We start from the raw sequence: 19,354 nt of genomic DNA, 5'->3' as shown, positions 1-19,354 counted from the left end.
TTGAAATATAGAAGGAGGTCAAGTGCTTGAACAATGCTAGTCCGTTAATGTGTAGTGGCCTTGGGGAAGTAAGAGACAGGGGTGAGTGGATTTGGAGAATGGCTCCGGGGTCAGAGCGACTGCATATCTTACAGCGGAACTTACGGCCCAGAGGATTAACACACCCACCTGCTCACACACACACACACACACACACTTGCACAAGGAACAAAAACGAGTGTGTACGCTCCTACAGGGCAGCTCTTAGCCACATTATGCTAATTGTTAGGGAGGAGAAAGGGGGTGTTCATTAATGTTTATTAAAGATGTGTGTGTCTGTGTGTATATAGGAGTAAAGACAGCTGAGGACACAACAGGGACAGGGGAAGGGGATTAGATGAATTAACACAACCCTAATTACCCCTCAAGGGCAGGAGACAATTTAGGGACCATATTTAGGGACCATATCTACTTTGTATCTATTATCATGCTGTTTACTTTGGGGTTTATTTTATCCCAGTTCGCAAAACCTAAGTCAACCCGAGAGGGCCGACGCTACCACCAATGTAAAGTATCACGCATCACTGAGTATGAATGTTCAAGGATCAATCGCATACCAGAACTCCATTCAGGCATCGGTACAGACAAGTCTGAATGAAGGACAAAGGAAACGGGACAAAAGCCAGTAAAGTGCTGATTTGCTCAGGCAATGTGGGTGCACTTTGGGCTGTGTTAATGCAGAGATCACTTCCTGTGAGGAGCTACATCAATCAGCCAGCCGTGGTCATAGCACGAATGGCGATGCCATATGGAGCTATCTGCTCGAGTTATGTTACACAATCTGCTGTGGATGTGCCAGACAAATTCTAGCCTTTCCACACAACAGCATGGTTGATGGAGGAGAGAATGTGTTAGCAAGAGGTGGGAGGGAAAGAGAAAAAAAAATAGGGGGGGGGGGGTAGACTGGGAGTAGATGCACCGATAATTGACTGTGTAGTAGTCTGTACTGTAATATTCAGCACAAATAATTTACATGAGGACTTGAAAATAAATCTTCACCCCTGGTTTGTAGTACGGTAGTCTTTAAATGACATGAACATCATTGGGATGTTTTTAGCCAGTTTACCCCAGGGTCAATACTTTTCACTCCCAATGCACCTGCAGGTCTTCTGGTGCATGTTTCTGCCAGCTTTGCACATCAGGATCTGCACATTTTGGCTATTCTTCTTGGCAGAGTTGCTCAAGCTCTGTCCAGTTGCATGGAAAACATGAATGAACCGTAGTTTTCAAGTCCGCAAGTCAATTTCTGCAGATTCTCAATCAGACTCAGCCCTGTTTTGGCCACTCTAAGATACAGTGATCCCTCGTTTATTGCGGTTAATGGGGACCGGAACCCCTTGCGATAGGTGAAAAACGTAGGATTGGCCCCCTAGGAATTTCCGTATATGTGTGTGTGGGTACCAGAATGTTTAAAATATGTATATTTATACTGTCGATTCATCATCTTCCTCTTCCTCTTGGGCTCACTAGAGGAATCTTTCGCAGGGGCACGGCGCTTAGGAGGCATTGTAAGAGCTTAATGAAAAGTTAATCGAACACAACACTTAGATACGCGAGACACAGTTGACAGCGTGAACGAGAGTGGCGAGATACAACAAGAGAAGAAGCTGGGAGAGGATGCGATGATGCGCAGCCAATCAGCTCACGGGATACATCCACTTGTGCTCTCATTCGTCGATCTCGCGCCGGGAACCAATCACGTGCCTTGTCTGAGTGCCCGTGGGTATGTACAAAGCCTCTGAGAGAGTTTCTCTCTTTGTCTGGCATCCAAGGAAACCGTTTCTCTCACGCATCACGATGAAACAACGCTGCTTTAGGCAATACGGCTGCCGATATGGCGGTATTTTTGAATTTTTATTTTTCGATGAATATTTTTGAAAAATCCGCGATGCACTGAGGCCGCGAAACTTGAACAGCGAAGTGGCGAGGGATTACTGTATTCGGTCTACTATTCCAGTGCAGCTTTGGCAGGGTTGTGATGCTTCTACAATCTTTTTCTTTTAGGACAGCCATGTATTTGGCTCCATCTGTCCAAACCTCAATCTGGACCAATTTCCTATTTCCCATTTGCATGACGCTACCACCGACAATCTTATGCCAACACCATGGTTTCCACCAACTCTTCAAATCGTCCACTAGCCTTCAATAAATCTCAACTTTCCAGAGTGTTCAGCTTCTCTAATGCGAGCTGTGGCTCTCTTGAGCTCGTGTAGAGTTATGCTTGGGTTCTTGGTTGATTGTATAAATAATAAATAATAAAACATTTTATTCGAGTCAGTGTTACTCCAAAGTTTGAGATTTTTTTTTAAACTAAAACCTGATATTGGTTTTTGAGCAGCACACTACATGCCTGGTCTGTGAGTTTGCTTTGTTCAAAATGCTTTCATTCGGTAAATAATATGATATCCAGTGAAAGTGAAATTTCCTCTAAGAAAATGGGGGTTTGGAGCTTGTCGGGTTGATCATGAAAAACAAGCTGTGAAAAAAACCCAGTGAGAGAGAAAGCCAGAGGGGGAAAAACAGGTGTTTAACACTTCTTCACACATGCCATCCTTGCAAAATGAACGAGAAACAAAATAATTCCCGTTCTAGAAGACATAAATATCTCTAGTAGTTAAAGCAAGTAAATAAGAGAGAGACAGAGAGAACAAATGAAAAAAAAATTAGGGTCTTTAAATCATGAACTTGCTTCTTTTCATTAGGTTATTTAAAGGTGCCCTTCCACACAAAACCGTTTTTACTTGTATTTTTTGATACGTGTTAGGTCCATATGTGTTTGTGTTGTGTAGTGAATGTGAAAACCAAAACGAAAATGATTCGGTCAGTGAAAACGGTCAGTTCTAGCCACTTAAAAGAAATAAGGGGAGAAATCAGGTCAGTTGGAAAAGCTGGTCAGTCTGACGTCAGAGTGACTGAGCTCATTACTATTCATGAGCTCTCCCACTTGAGACCGCGCCCCCAGAATTCGTGTAGCTCAGTGAGTTTCCTATACTGCAAGGATGGCTGAACATCAACGGGCTTGTGAAGAAGTCATTCTGCTGCAATTCAAGGTGATTGTAAACAAATTTCCTCTAGCCAAGGCTACTTATTGCGCTGGGTGAATGAATAGTCATGCTCTCATATCCTAGTGGTTAGCCAATCGGAGCCAAGCAGCATAGCTCATTTGAATATTCATGAGAACTGCAAATCGAGCTGAGTCTTCCTGCAGGCTTTCTATACCACAATAGAATGGCTTGAAATGAGGTAACCAAGGCATTATTTCCATAAAAACATGTTACAGAGTCCATGGTAAACTTCAGACATTACCACAAAAGTAATGAAATACGTGTGGCAGGGAACCTTTAAGGTAAACCTTTCTTGATAAAGCCTAGCAACAAAAATTCAAAAAGAGAGAAAAAGCAGGAAGAAAAAGAGAAAAAAAAACCAAACAAACTCAGCTCTGCATGAATGAACAGTCAGGATGTATATTTGCATTTGTGCACCATCCTTCAAGCTGAGCAACTTTGCAAGAGGAAAGAACAGAGAGACATATGGAAAGAAAGAAGACTCCTTTTAACGCTCTCGCTCCTAATCGCGCCTGGATGACCTCGAGCGAAGGTCGCCAGACAGATTTTGGAGCACGGATCTCGGAGAAGGAAGCTAATTAAGCGTGATCACGTGACACAATTTGAGCATTGTATCACGGAGAGAGATCTGATCCATTTCTGATAGCCACTACACCGCTTCCTATTGGTTCTCATCCCCCACACACAGCCTCAGGAAGCATGTAGACCTAGCAGAGAAGGGAGAAGGACAGACAAATGACGGGGGAAAAAAATTCTGTGGCCTTCCCAGCATGAAAAAGATAGCACACACACACACACACACACACACACACACACACACACACACACACACACACACACACAGTAAACTGATTGCTTAGGGCAGATGAAGGTCTATGGCAATTTTCAAACTCTACGTTATTAAAGATAATGGAAAGATAGCATTGAAAATTCATTAAGGTTTATTTGTACATCTTTATAAGCTCAAAAGTTCATTCATCAGATGAAGATCCTTGTATCGTGACTAATTATACATTTAGTTAAAAATAAATAAATAAATAAATAAAACCTTAGGTTCTAGCAAGCCCCTGAGGCAATAGAAATGGTAGCCAGCACCCTTTGACCAATCAGAATTGAGCTTTCAGCATTCAACTTTAACATACGCACTTTATTACAATAAAAGAAAGCCAAATAAAACACCCTGCGGTGGATGAGCTGCATTACCGGACGATTTCACCATCTTCAGAATCGTCTTCATCAAGTTTATCAAGTCCAGGAACACTTCTGCAGCTCACATTTAGAAAAGTGCACCATTACAAGCCTCACAAAATGCAGTTAACAGAAGTCAAACTTTATATCAGCTACATATAGAAGCTGAGACAACTGCAGAAGATGAATCGTACTGTCTGTGTGCAAGACGAGTGGATTGCAGAGTGATACAGACAGGGGTGAACCACAGGGGTCAGTCTTTGCCATGTGAACTGACAAATCTGTTCGATATTATATCGTCCGAACAACGAGGGGAAAAAAATGATGTCGGCTTCCTCGCCAAGACGGGTAGAGCTGGAGTTCTATTTCTCATTCACTTTTCATCAGTCTCATATAGTTCCTATTTTTCATGGTCAGTAGTATTTCACTCACAGAATCCCTCACCTCTTCTTTATTCTGTCCACTATCCAGCACATCTTTACATCTCTCTCTCTCTCTCTCTCTCTCTCTCTCTCATCATATTCAGTAATGATGGCTCTACATGCTGACAGCCATAACTCTTCCAGTCCCAGTTCTAGGGTCATCCTTGAATCTTGCTGAGCTTTGCTGATAGAATATTTACCACCAGCATGCGAGTAAATGCCCTCTTTATTCTTCCCTCCAATATTTTCCACCAGAAGAGGCAGCGACATGATTGCAATGGCACTTTTTCTTCCTGCAATTCTGCATACTTATAAGTCAATTTCTTGACCTTGCAAGTTAAACAAGAGACAAATTAACCTTCCTGTTGTGTTCGTTGTGGCTAACACTAATAGTGTTCCCAATAATACATATATTATCATCTATGGCACACATTATATATGGCACACAAAGCTTGTTTTTTTATCTCTTTTTGCACACAGTTGGCACCTCTTTCTTTTGCCACCTCCTTCTCTGGTTGGCGTAAATGTTGCTGCTGTTGCTTGCGATTCTCTCACCAATGCAGCAGAGGATGGCGTTCGTGTTCGTGGACGGTGTTGACACCCTTGAACACCCATGGGCTCCACCGTGATTTTGCCATCCTTATGACCTTCTCTCAGATGGGGATGAGAGAACTGTATGAGAGAACCATTTTTGAACTGTAAGAAGACCAGAACATCAGCTGGGTCTTCATCCTCATCAGATTTGAGTTACCGAGTTACACAGCAGAACACTGGGCTAAGAACGCTGAATTCTTCAGCAATAAAAAAAAAAGTCCATTGGAAAACAAGGACTTTGCTTAATCGATCAAACAACTACCGATGCTTTTATGGTACCTCTAATAGTCAAGGCTGTATTGTAATATGGTTTTGCGGACAAGGCTGTACGCTTAAGCCAATTATTCTAATCACATCTGTCACACTTTAGTCAATATTGAATCTCGTCTTACGGAAGCATCTTCCCATGGAGTTATGGATCGAGTGGTGAAAGAGCAATCCAGCCTGGCTGGAAGTTCTTGCTGATATTCAGCCCAGGTGGCTGCACGAAAGAGTGTCAGCAAGACTACAGTAGGTTTTGAATGTCCTCTCAGGGGACACTCAGAGGCTCTGCACTGCAGATTAATCTAGTTTAACATGACTGCACCATTTGAGGGAGTCCTAATAGCTGGAAATCCTCTGTCCTAGAGGAATTGGAATTTGTATCTTATTCGGTCAAACAAAAAATGAATGAAAAGCAAAAAGAGGTGACGTGAAATTTTTCAGAAAACCCTTCCAGCTCTGTGCAAATACTGTACCACGACTAAAGGACAGGAAAGCAGACATTTTGATATTCTGGTCAGATTAAGACTTGAAAGAATGCCAAAATTAGGACAGTGAAATGTAAGAACATAAAGATCCTTTTACATCTCCATCAGCTGATTTATAATTGGTTGTTATTCGTTATCAATCCCACTGACATTTTGTTTCAAATTAAAATAGGTTGAAAGGAAAAGCTCCAGTTTAAAATATTTCTGAAGTGTTTAGAGAGTCCAGGCACAATTATGATGATCTCACGTGGAAAGGATAATGGTCAGATTTCACAGTTAGCTCCTAAAAACAAACAAACAAGAGCGTCTTTACTCACTCGCCACGAGAATGCAACGTCAAAATAGTGGGTACTTTGGTACTCACTCACTCACTCATTTTCTACCGCTTATCCAAACTACCTCAGGTCACGGGGAGCCTGTGCCTATCTCAATTGTTGAGGGTTGTCACCAAATCATTGAGGGTGATGCACAACACAGTTAATCAAAATGATGGAAAACCGTGTCTCGAATCATCTGACATTTCTGACAAATATTTTGTCCATTCTATGAAAATTGACCATTTCAAATAAAATTAACTTGTTCTATTATTTGCTCTAGGGGGGCACGGTGGCTTAGTGGTTAGCACGTTCGCCTCACACCTCCAGGGTTGTGGGGTTCGATTCCCGCCTCCGCCTTGTGTGTGTGGAGTTTGCATGTTCTCCCCGTGCCTCGGGGGTTTCCTCCGGGTACTCCGGTTTCCTCCCCCGGTCCAAAGACATGCATGGTAGGTTGATTGGCATCTCTGGAAAATTGTCCCTAGTGTGTGATTGTGTGAGTGAATGAGAGTGTGTGTGTGTGTGTGTGTGTGTGTGTGCCCTGTGATGGGTTGGCACTCCGTCCAGGGTGTATCCTGCCTTGATGCCTGATGACGCCTGAGATAGGCACAGGCTCCCCGTGACCCGAGGTAGTTCGGATAAGCGGTAGAAAATGAGTGAATGAATGAATGAATATTATTTGCTCTTTGGCTAAGATTCCTCAAGTGCAAGAAATGGAACTTTCATGGTTCCAATGGTACCATGTCCAAGACACAATGGACAGATACGATGAACAATGCAAATGTACACCAAAAACAGCAGAACAATTGACGAGGGTAGAGAGGAATGCAGCTGTCCACCACTGAACCAGGAGTAAGCTGTTCAAGGGCTCGTTTAAACAATCTTCTTAGGAACCAGCTTCATCAGACGTCACACGTGACAGCACACCACCTAAAGTGGCATCCGAACTGGAATCTATAAACAAATTTTGTTTCTGGGCCAAGCTTCTGGTTTGCGAAAGCAGAGATTCCGCAAAAGTTTTCCACGGCCGATGGTAGCCTCTTGCAAGAATAGCTCAGTGGGGGCTCTAGCGATGAGTGACAGTTCTGTGCCTGACTACAACTCGCTCATTGCTTTTCCCCCACTATCTCTGCCTTTCTCTTTCTCTCTGAGGTGCACCATCAGTATAGCCTCATGGGGAGAAGAGCTGACAGACTGAGTGGCATTCTGGGTAATTCCCAGGGGCCTCTTGCAGGCAATGATGAAAAAAGTGGCAAGTTCCAAAGTGGACACAAAGAGGAGTAAAAGCTGGGTAAATCAAACAAGCATGCAAAGGGTGATATAGCCGGAGAAGAAAAATACTGATGGAAGGGAGCAACAAAAAATCCTCCCAGAGGCTTATAAATGTCAGTCCCCTTCTTTCTTTCTGACCCTCAAAAACTCACTTTCAAATATCTTCTGTGCTATTCTCCACTCTGAAATGCTTCCCATTCTTTTTTCTCACTCCCCTCCCCTCGTCTTTGCTCTGCAGAGGCAATAAATCAAGGACTGGTGCTTTCTCCTCCCTCCCTTCGACCCTCCTTTCAGGAGATAATACGGCGAAGAGCTGCTGAGGACAGCTCGACTGCATCAACAGGAAAAACACAGACAATGTTACGAGACATAACATGGCTTATTCTTTATGTCAGCATCACCTTAAGTGGGGTTAGTGGAGTCGGAATTGTGGAAAAAAAAAAACTTGGGAAAATCTCTATCTGGCAGAAAAGATGCTCCTGTATTACACATCTTTTTTAAGAAAAGAAAAGAAAAAAAAACAGACTACTGGACATCTGATCGTTCATCACCATTGGTCAGTTATGTTTATATCAATGTACTCATTCCAATTAATTAATAGCTTAAATGGCCAACACTCATCGTCATAAATAATGAGGATCATTTAAAAGCTCTTAATAAACAAAGGAAAATGTTGACATCCTGTAAAAGACTGAGAGGGAATGAGTCTCCAGTGGTAGACAGCATTCCGCAGGTTCTCGGTAACATTCATTCATTCATTCATCTTCTACCGCTTATCCGAACTACCTCGGGTCACGGGGAGCCTGTGCCTATCTCAGGCGTCATTGGACATCAAGGCAGGATACACCCTGGACGGAGTGCCAACCCATCACAGGGCACACACACACTCTCATTCACTCACGCAATCACACACTACGGACAATTTTCCAGAGATGCCAATCAACCTACCATGCATGTCTTTGGACCGGGGGAGGAAACCAGAGTACCCGGAGGAAACCCCCGAGGCACGGGGAGAACATGCAAACTCCACACACACAAGGTGGAGCCGGGAATTGAACCCCCAAGCCTGGAGGTGTGAGGCGAACGTGCTAACCACTAAGCCACTGTGCCCCCCGTTCTCGGTAACATGAAAAAGTTATTGAAAACATTTCCGGGTTTTGCCGTAATAGGAAAACTGTCATAGGTCAAGAACTTTCCCATTGGCTTTGTCTGAATGAGGAATAACCTCATGAAAGCCATTTGGAAAAGCCTGGCTTGTTGCCTTTTCATACATTCTATACCATCGCTCTTAAAGCTGCCATTGATTCTTTACCAAATGATAGAATGGACCAACAAGAGGCACTAACACTGAGAGCATTCTCAAGTCAGGGCTTGCCTTTTGTGTCCACATTCCCTGAGTGTGAACTGGGCCTCTTAGGCTTTGTTATTAGCTTCGCCACTGGAATTGTTGGCGAGTCACCCTACAAACGGTGAAAGTCAGCCAACAGATGGTGGCTGACATTCAAAACACGTGAAACGGTGCATTTTTTGCAACCTTACAGTAGATGCAAAGTAATTATGCAGCTCTCTGAAGCCTTACCTGTTTTATGCTTTTGAAGGTCATCAAGCTAAACACTAAGCAATACAAAAAAATGACTTCCACATTAAGGGTTTGTTTTTCTCCTTTTAAAAAAAGCTTAGTTTTCAGGCTAGCGTCGTTTCACGTATTACGGCCGCACCTGTTTAGCTAGGAAAGGAAAGGGAACTCGGAACCTTTCCTAATTAAAGCTCGGCTGAGTTCCAACTCCCGTGGAGAGCGTGGAGGCCCTAATTATGAATAATAAATATGTTTGTTAAATCGGTCAATGCATGGCAATTTGTTCTCAGCACAGGAAATCAATCTGAAGCAATTGTCAAGGGGCTTTTACCTGGCGCAGGGTTGCCTGAAAGGACCTTTTAGTAAAATCTCTGTTTAAGCAAAGTCAGTGAATCGCTTGCAATGAAGAGTAGGGTTGGGTATCAAAAGAAATTTTCCGGTTCCGATTCTGGTTCCGGTTCTGCTTTACGATTCCCGGTTCTGATTCCGATTCCATAATAAAAGAAATGTGAAAAATAATGCACAATACTTAAACAATTCCATTTGTGTTTATTAATCACTCTTTAAATATTTTAAACAGAGTATTTCAATTCACTCTCTCTGACTCACTCATTTTCTACCGCTTATCCGAACTACCTCGGGTCACCGGGAGCCTGTGCCTATCTCAGGCGTCATTGGGCATCAAGGCAGGATACACCCTGGACGGAGTGCCAACCCATCGCAGGGCACACACACACACTCTCATTCACTCACGCAATCACACACTAGGGACAATTTTCCAGAGATGCCAATCAACCTACCATGCATGTCTTTGGACCGGGGGAGGAAACCGGAGTACCCGGAGGAAACCCCCGAGGCACAGGGAGAACATGCAAACTCCACACACACAATGCGGAGGCGGGAATCGAACCCACAACCCTGGTGGTGTGAGGCGAACGTGCTAACCACTAAGCCACCATTTCAATTCATATCAATTTAAATTTAAATTTAAATAAATCCAACATCATATTTAACATCCAGAATTACAACTTAGCAAAACAGTTAGCATTTTTTCTGAAGAAACATAAACACGTCTGCTTTCTCTGGGAGAAGACGAGACCTTTCCTGGCTTATTGTATCTCCAGCTGTGGAGAAAACCCTCTCAGAGGGGGGAGATTTGCTTCATTGTTGTAGCTTTGGAAATGAATCCAAACTTTAGACGTTTTTTTAGACGTTTAACACAAAGCGTACCTCAGCACAGCAGCGTGAGTGACTGATTTCTGTGGTAAGTTGCGTTAATTTGGTTGCGTTACTGTAAAACAATTAATATTCATGAGGTAAGACGTGGCTATTTAAAGTGACCGCTCCCAGCGCTTTGCCCGTCATCGCATCGGAACCGCGTTTGGAACCGAAACTTAAAAATTCCGTGCGGTTTCGGTTCCTGTTGAAAAACAAAACCGGTTCTGAATAAGAACCGGTTCTCGGTTCCCAACCCTAATGAAGAGCCAATATTAAGAAACTTATTAAGCATTGCCATAACATAATAATCAATGCCGTGTTAGTAGGATTTCTACTACTAGAAATACTAGGACTAGCAAGACTACTAGAACATGAGGCCAATGAAACTAAAAACTAATAAAGGGGTTCAGGTTACTTGAGGTTAGACAACGCCTGGGATTAAAATAGCACTGCTCTCATTTCAGGGTCTGAATAAATGCACTGACTTGATAAATGGCTAAATTGGAAGTGCTTGATGTTTTTGATGTGCAGATAAATTGAAGCTGAAAGGTGTTCGGGCGTTAGGAGTCTAATATTATAAGAACAGATCCAAGTACAAGGCAACATTCAGAATACTCAATCATGTTTTAAGAGTGCCATGGATTGTTGCGATGGGTTAGCACACACACACACGCTGCCTCAGACATGGTGGCCATCTGACTTGCTGATCTCTTGTAGCTAAATCCTGATATTGTTCCAGTGAAGTAATGAGAATTATGGCAGTGCATTGTGAGGGAGTTTCTTAAAAGATCTACTTAACCCAAACCTCTATTAGCTACTGTATGTAATGCTAGATTTTTACCAACCTCAAATAAATACTAGTGGTAAAACTGCAGAATGATTATGGTGAATGCGATGTTGTAAACGTTGTAAAGCCAAATCATGTAGGAAATGTACAGTATTATCAATACACCAGACTATACCATAGCATCAATAAACCAGATCATGTCTTCGCATTTCCAAATCATCATATATGAGTAAATTGAATATGAGCAAATTTCCCCATAAAAATTGACATAGCTTTTGGACCGAAACCGCCAAGGATGAGTGCCACGTCGAAATGTATTGGAGGACCATTTCTACAGTCTGCACAGACGTGAAAACAGAAGAACCCCCTTTTTTGTATAACATAAAGATGCGTTCACTGTTCCTACTCTTATCAGTCGGCCATTTGCCAATTTGGCTCTGGTCAACCAGACACGATTCAATGCATATATGCAGCAAGCACAAAAATGATGAGGAAAGTTCGAGTAAGATGCTCTAGGGTGTTGATTTCTCCACTGCAGCAGATGGGCGTAAGATCTGCCTTAGGGCATAACAGGTTTTGGATGGAGCTGTGTATAATCCATGCTGATCTGATGGGATTACCACACAAGCACCAGGCTATACCTCCAGAGGCCGAGCTTCGAATTCAAAGTCACGATGTCACAAACGCCTGACCAAGAGAGACTGGATCAGCTGAAGGTTCGGCAGTGGGAAACTGGCAAAGAAATTCCAGCCATCTGGTGTGTTCTTGAACCCAGCAAACAAAGGAACACTTTTACAGGGCTTGGTAATGCTGGACACTTGTTACATTAGAGGAATATTTCATAGTAAACTGCTAGAGGAACACAAAAGCTACAGGAAAAATTCTGTCTATACATCATCTACATATGTATTAATATTAAGGACACATCGATCGGTAAATTAAAACGTGTATGTCAATGACACAAAATAACAGCTATCTAGCAATCAGACGAAAGCTCTGTGAACTCATGTACTCATACCTGCCTGACCTTTCGGTTATATGTTGGTTGCTGCTAGCAAGGACCTAGTAGAGAACCTGATGAACATGAATGAGAGCAATTCAATCCTGCGAGTACTGAACTCTGAGCCATGCTCACTTCTTTCCTTCCAGTTTTTTAATGACCGCGCTCACAGATTATTGTTCTGTGCACTCTACTTGCTTGTGCTATATATCTCCAAGATACTGTTTAAATGCCATGAATGCCCTGATTGCTTAACGGGACTTATCAGCGTCGGCGAGTATCAAAAATCATACTCGCACTCGTATTCGTTTAGGAGAATAATGGAACTGATGCGTCTCGTGTTGATATGAATAATTGCTAATATCTCCTGACTGTAGAGTCATTGAGCAGCCACGGTAGAGCGATTTCCCGTAATTCCTCCTCGACAGAGGCCATCTCTCCTTTCTGCCGTATCAAGCACTTTTGAAGAGCTCTTGAACAATATCAATCTGTGACCCTGGTGCTTTCTAATTCACCCATTTCTCCTCACTGTATCAGCTACTGACCCCGTTTTACCCACGAATCATTTCATCCCTGCCTGGCAGACCTGGAGCTTTACATACAGTATATATTCACATACAAGATACAGACAAACATGCTAATTCAAATCTGTCAATTTGTACTAATTACTGCCCACAGTACTGCGGCTTTTTCATGCTATCCAGCCCTCCGGAGAGACAATATAATACACGCGCTAATAATAGGCAGCGTATATTATTGCAACAAATCTTCCATGGAAATATATTCAACTGGAATGTCTGATCTTCTGTGCAGCTCCATCCCCCTAAAGCTGGAACGCATGCAGAAAATTACCTAGAGTCTTTGATTAGAAAACGACACCTTAGAGAGAGAGAGAGAGAGAGAGAGAGAAAGAGAGAGAATGGATAAAGTGAGAGCCTCTTAAAATGAAAAAGAATGACAGCAGTGTTATGGCTGTTTTCTCGGCCAGTTTCTTGGCCTGGGAGTCGAAATCTGCTGCAATATCTTTAAATAGGTAAGATGAGAAGAGTGTGAAGGATCAGAAATAAACTCCTAACACCATGCGCTTTCTGATGCATTAATCAGACCGCATCACAGAAGTGCATAATGCGTTTTTTTTTCACCTCACACTCACTACTATCTTCCATATGACACTTTTTTTAACGATATTAATGAATATTGTGTCATTAGAGGATGTAGATACAGACATGCGCAAGTTTTGTCAGGGTTAAATCAAGCTAATGTCACACTTCTGTCTCAAGCTCTTCCCTGGATAAATATAGAATTTATGCAAGTGGTAATACAGTAGCTCCATGATTGGGGTGCCATTACAATTGCAGAGTGTAACTTCTGAGAAAAAAAAAATCATATTATTTTTCCATATCAAAATCAGAATCTCCACAAGTCGTCCATTATAAGTTAGAAAATTATAACCACATCCACGCATATTAAATTAAATTAAATTTGGAACTTTCCACTCGAACAGGAAGTCGCATAATCATTTCGGACATTTTTCGGAACATCGTAGCGGGGAGCATTTTCACAGATTTCAATTTGTGAGAGTTGAAAGTTTTCGCAAACGAAAGATAGTCAGTAAAATATAATCTGAAAATAACAGAATTCCATAAAATCGTTAGCTCTTTGCGGTGTTAGCGTGTATGCGAAACAAATTTGGTGAATTCATTCATTCATTCATCTTCCACCGCTTATCCGAACTACCTTGGGTCACGGGGAGCCTGTGCCTATCTCAGGCGTCATTGGGCATCAAGGCAGGATACACCCTGGACGGAGTGCCAACCCATCGCAGGGCACACACACACACACTCTCATTCACTCACGCAATCACACACTACGGACAATTTTCCAGAGATGCCAATCAACCTACCATGCATGTCTTTGGACCGGGGGAGGAAACCGGAGTACCCGGAGGAAACCCCCGTGGCACGGGGAGAACATGCAAACTCCACACACACAAGGCGGAGGCGGGAATCGGACACCCAACCCTGGAGGTGTGAGGCGAACGTGCTAACCACTAAGCCACCGTGCCCCCCCAAATTTGGTGAATTTGCTCATTTAAAGCAAAAAAGCAGCCTGTCATTAAAAGAACATTCTAAAGAAAAAGAAAAGAGAGAAAGAGATTGCTTTTTGATTTGTTAAATGAGTGACAAAAATTTCTTTCTTTAGTGGAGACAAAAAAACGATCACCAGAAGGTTGTGAGACGAGTTTGCCACAAAGTCACTACAGTGCCCTTGACTAAGGTGTTTAACGCTCAACTGATCATCTATACACAATCATATTCTGCCTCACTGCTAAGACATGCTGGATAAAAGCAGTTGCCAATAAAATAAAGCACTGGTATCACAGGAATGAATTCAGCCCTGATGAAATGTTAGGCTTTGACGTCCAAACGACTCGTGCTGCTCTTTTAAGGTGTTCTTCGCTGTGTGAAAAAGTGAAAGGTTGTTCCAGATCAACCGTAGTGCGACGTCTATTAAAATTGACCTTAAAATACTCAGTATACTCTATCATCAATTTAATCAAGGATGGATATCATACACAAACATTGCTAACAAATCATTCTTAACCGGCATAGAATAGAAACGATTTTATCACATAAAATAAAAAAATAACAGCTTTTTTTCCACCAATCAACAGTAATAAGCAGCTACTCCATTTTGTAGCCCCGCCCACTTGTTTTCTATTGGCCAGTTTTCAAGAAACAAACTGCTACTTGAAGTAAAAGAGAAAAAAAATTGTCATTTACGTCGTTTTTGTTTTTCAAGTAGACTGAAGCTTCTGTCTTTATCCCTTATAGCTAAATTAAAAACGGGCGTTAATACGTGTTAATACGAGAAATAAAGTAAAAATGTTGCGTATATGTTTTAATCAATTTTACTCAAAAAAAGCTGGAAATATTCCTGTTCTATTCGAATTTCAAGCGTGTCTTTTGTAAAGGACGTTAACTTGTCTTTGAAATAAGTAAATATCTCAGCAATATCTGTTTTATCTTAAATGAAAATAATCGTTTTACTTCACTGTGTTTCTGATTAGAAATATTCAATGAAATGGCTCTGTGTGTGTGTGTGTGTGTGTGTGTGTGTGTGTGTGTGTGTGTGTGTGTGTGAATTTAAATCAACTGTACATTAAATTTATCGCTCTGCATGAAATCCAGCCTCTTATCTAAAAATAAATGTATAGAAGCGTAACGATTAGTTCTGCTCCTCACGTTTTGGGGAAACCACCGAGAGCACAGAGATGACGGACAGGGAATATTAAAACGGATTTACGCGTCCGGTTGACTCAAGGCCTGTTTTGAAACCCCAGTCAACGCTGCTGGAATGTCTCCTGTGTTTACAAGAGGGCCGTTTTACTACACAGTAATTTTCCACTCCTACTGCACATCAGGGACGTTCCTACATCGAATTGATCCTGCCACACACACACACACACACACACTCACACACACATACACAGAGCGTAAGGCAAGTTAAGCAAGATTCTATAAGAATTAATGTAATATTGGGGAGATTTACAACCTGCTTTTACTTAAACAGCAAAATCTCGAACATTGACTTTACTTTATTTAGCACGGGTGTGTGTGTGTGTGTGTGTGTGTGTATACAGCTGGAAAGATATGTAATACACTATGTATTAATTCATCTTTTGTCCGTTTGTCCAAAAAAACAAAATATTGTGAGCATCTTATTTGACTAGATAGATAGATAGATAGATAGATAGATAGATAGATAGATCGATTCTATCCACATTTCCAGGTGAACGCTACATAATATAGGTACTAAAAGTTCAAGCCTGGGGGAAAAGCATAGAAAATGTTTCATCTCCCCCCGTTTTCTTCTTGTGCACCTGATTTCTTTGACCTACATAACAAACTTGCACGAAAGCCACATGTCAGTGGGTGCGGAAACTCGGACCAAAATCATCAGACCAAATAAAATGAAATAAACGTAACCCCCTTCTGAACTTCTCGTCCCGCCTGGGCTCTGGACCGCTTCCCTGACGGCCAGCAATTTAAGATGCAGTTTAGTAATAATTTGCTCTTTTTGCTCAGAAGAACTTTTCATACATCACTGATCCATGGCATCTGGTGTCTCTGGAAACATTGCGTAAGCATAGCTATAGTTATTGTAATATAATAGAACAATGTACATGATAATTGCATTGCACATGATTATAGAAACTGGTGATGGATCCAGATGCTGAAGAAGACAGACAGTTCACTGTGTGTGTGTGTGTGTGTGTGTGTGTGTCACCTTTGGTTTTTCAGTTTGCTCTCCTTCTTATTGATAACCCCTGGCACGCAGTTAGTGAGCTCGGTCCAGTCGGCGTGCAGTCCGCAGCTCCAGCCCGTGGAGAAGCGCGAGAACAGCCAGGTCTCCTTGCTGTTTGGCCGGTAGCACGTGCACTTCTTCTGGCCGGGTCGGCAGTCACAAGGCAGCTCGAGACGCACGTTTTGGACGAGGTGACGACCGAATGTGGTGCCGCCGGTTTTTTGGATGTGCAGGAACACAAGCACGTCGTCGCCCTTGATCTGAAAGTCGACGGCGCGCTCCAGGTCGCGTGCGGGGAAGTAGTACTTCTTGACGTAGTGTGGGTCGGGCGTGGGGAATGCGTCGGCGTCGTCGTCCTCGGACGCATAGGCGCGCGGTAAGCCGAAGTTGGACGTCACGGCACCGGGTGCTGCGTACTGATAGAGGATGAGCATAAACAGCGCCGAGCCGACGACGGCGAACAGGAACTTGCCGCTCCTCTCGACCATGGTCCCGTGCGGCGCGAGTCGCGCGCTACCATCGGCCCGCTTGGCGGAGCGGAGCGCGGCGGCGCGCGGGCCCCATCCACGGAGCACGCAGCGCACACCAACTCAACTGTGTTCCGTGTTTAAAACAAAACAAAAGAAACACCCACACAACAACAACAAAAACAACAACAACAGGCGAGACACGAGCGTTCAAAATCCGACCGCGTGCGTACGGTCTCCAGCCTCCTCTTTCGCGCAACCGGAAAGCAAACGCAGCGCGTGTGATCGCCGGGATTTAAAGTCCTCTCTCTTATCGACTTGGAGCTCCTCGCGCCAGCTGCGTGCACGGCCGCGCGCACCAGTCCCAACACCATCACCACCACCCCCTCCACCACCACCACCCCCCTTCAACCCACAACCCACTCGTGTAGAGAAAATGCGCGCTCCCGATTACACGCTGAAAGAGACGTCGCTTTATAACTGCACGGTTTTGTTTTGTTTTTTGTTTGTTTGTTTGTTTGTTTTTATTTTAGCATTCAATTGTAAGTTTAAAATGAGTTGAAAACAATAAGCTATTAAATCACTTAAGAAAAAAAAAAAAGAAAATAACAATGAGAATAATATAATTCGAATAACAATAATGACATAAATACAATATAATAACATATAAGGTGTAATATGATAATTACTACAAATACTACAAATAAATAAATAATAAAATAAAATTATATATATATATATATATATATATATATATATATATATATATATATATATATATATATATATATATATATATATGTGTGTGTGTGTGTGTGTGTGTGTGTGTGTGTGTGTGTGTGTGTGTGTGTGTGCTGTTAACTTTTATAGGAGATGGATATAATTGCCAAATTAATTAATAAATATATTTATATGAATAAATAAATACATTTTACTTAGGCATGCTATATTATACATTAACAACCAAGTGTTCTTGTGCACTATACATTTGTTAAAATTTTATTTATTTATTTATTTATTTATTTATTTTAATAAATATCTCAGTGGCACAACCATCTATGAAGTGTATGCTAATGAGTTGATGAGTCAGGAGTTTTATGGCAAGAAAACACTAAAATGTGCAGGGACTGAAGGAGAAGAGGGTGGGAAACACTGACTCAGCTCATGAAGGACCTCATGATTTGCTGATGAGCTGAACCAAGGAGAAAAACATGCATGCTGGAGAGAGAGAGAGAGAGAGAGAGAGAGAGAGAGAGAGAGAGAGAGAGAGAGAGAGAAAGAATATGTATCTGTTCTGTTCTGTTCTCATGTCATGTATGTCTTTTGTTTTTCCCTGAATGTGACTCCACAGCTAGTGGGCAGTGTTCAGGGCACATGTTAGTGATGAAATGCGTGTCTGGGCTTCTAAGGTTCACTAAAAGTCTAAACCAAATACAGGATATTGTTTAAAGAGGGGGATGAAATGTGAGATGGGAGATTTCTAAATCCAAAATCTCTTGATTGGTAAGAGCAGGTTCTGTTTGAATGGGTATTGTTCCACCTGTCAGAATTTGCATTGATTTTGCTCTTTATCTCTTCCTGTCTTTTCACAACACACACACCCACACACACACACACACCCACACACACACACCTTTGTTTTTATTTGAAGCAGATCCAGACAAAGGTTTCAGTAACTTCAGTTATTTTCCTCATGACAGCTCATTTGGGGTATTCACACTTCACCTAGGTGATTATGGATATTCGTATAAATGAAATTAAAAAAAAAGCTATTCAAACTTGAAGATATATTTCATACATAAAAATCACAGTAGCTTATCACTATGTTGTACAATTTAAAACCATTCGGTTTAGGTTCACAATAGTGAGTAGGTTAAAAACCTGTTCTGGTTCTTGTTTAAATGCTCATACATACAGTATGATTTATGAACAAATTAGTTTGGAAGGAAACAGAATTCCTATAGAATTACTATAGAGGTATTATTTACATGAATACAGTGCCCGCTAGCCTGAAAACCATTACCTCGGATGAGTTGTTTGGCCAAGTTTTAATTGCTTAACAACTTAATCACGCTTCTGAAGCATTAAGTCGACTTGAAACAGAAGTCTTTCTTCCCATGCTGCTGGTTTTTTGCTGGTTTCTCATTCAGCCTCAGTCATTACCAAGCTCATTAAACTGTATCAATTATTCATGTTCTCCATCTGCAACAAGCGAAAGAGAGAGAGAGAGAAAGAGAGAGAGAGAGGAGAGAGAGAGAGAGAGAGAGGAAACAAGGATCTGATAAGTTGGATGGAAAACTGGAAAATACCACCAATAAGCCAGTCAAGCGTGCTCGCTAGTTCATATTTATTCAG

The 19,354-nt window shown here is 42.1% G+C and overlaps 1 protein-coding gene across 1 annotated transcript in view; it reads right to left on the bottom strand.

Moving 5' to 3' along the window:
- Positions 1–17,365, bottom strand: part of hs6st1a (heparan sulfate 6-O-sulfotransferase 1a) — a 111,825-nt gene extending 94,460 nt beyond the window's left edge. The window contains exon 1 of the mRNA XM_060873893.1: positions 16,515–17,365. Coding sequence (XP_060729876.1) covers positions 16,515–17,020 — 506 coding nt within the window. The 5' untranslated portion in view covers positions 17,021–17,365. The remainder of the gene's footprint in view (positions 1–16,514) is intronic.
- Between the last annotated feature and the right edge of the window lie 1,989 nt (positions 17,366–19,354).

The sequence above is a fragment of the Tachysurus vachellii genome, chromosome 7 (genome assembly GCF_030014155.1).
Source record: "Tachysurus vachellii isolate PV-2020 chromosome 7, HZAU_Pvac_v1, whole genome shotgun sequence".
NCBI lineage: Eukaryota > Metazoa > Chordata > Actinopteri > Siluriformes > Bagridae > Tachysurus > Tachysurus vachellii.
Note: the sequence above shows the minus strand (reverse complement) of the source record. Positions and strands in the feature narration are given on the sequence as shown.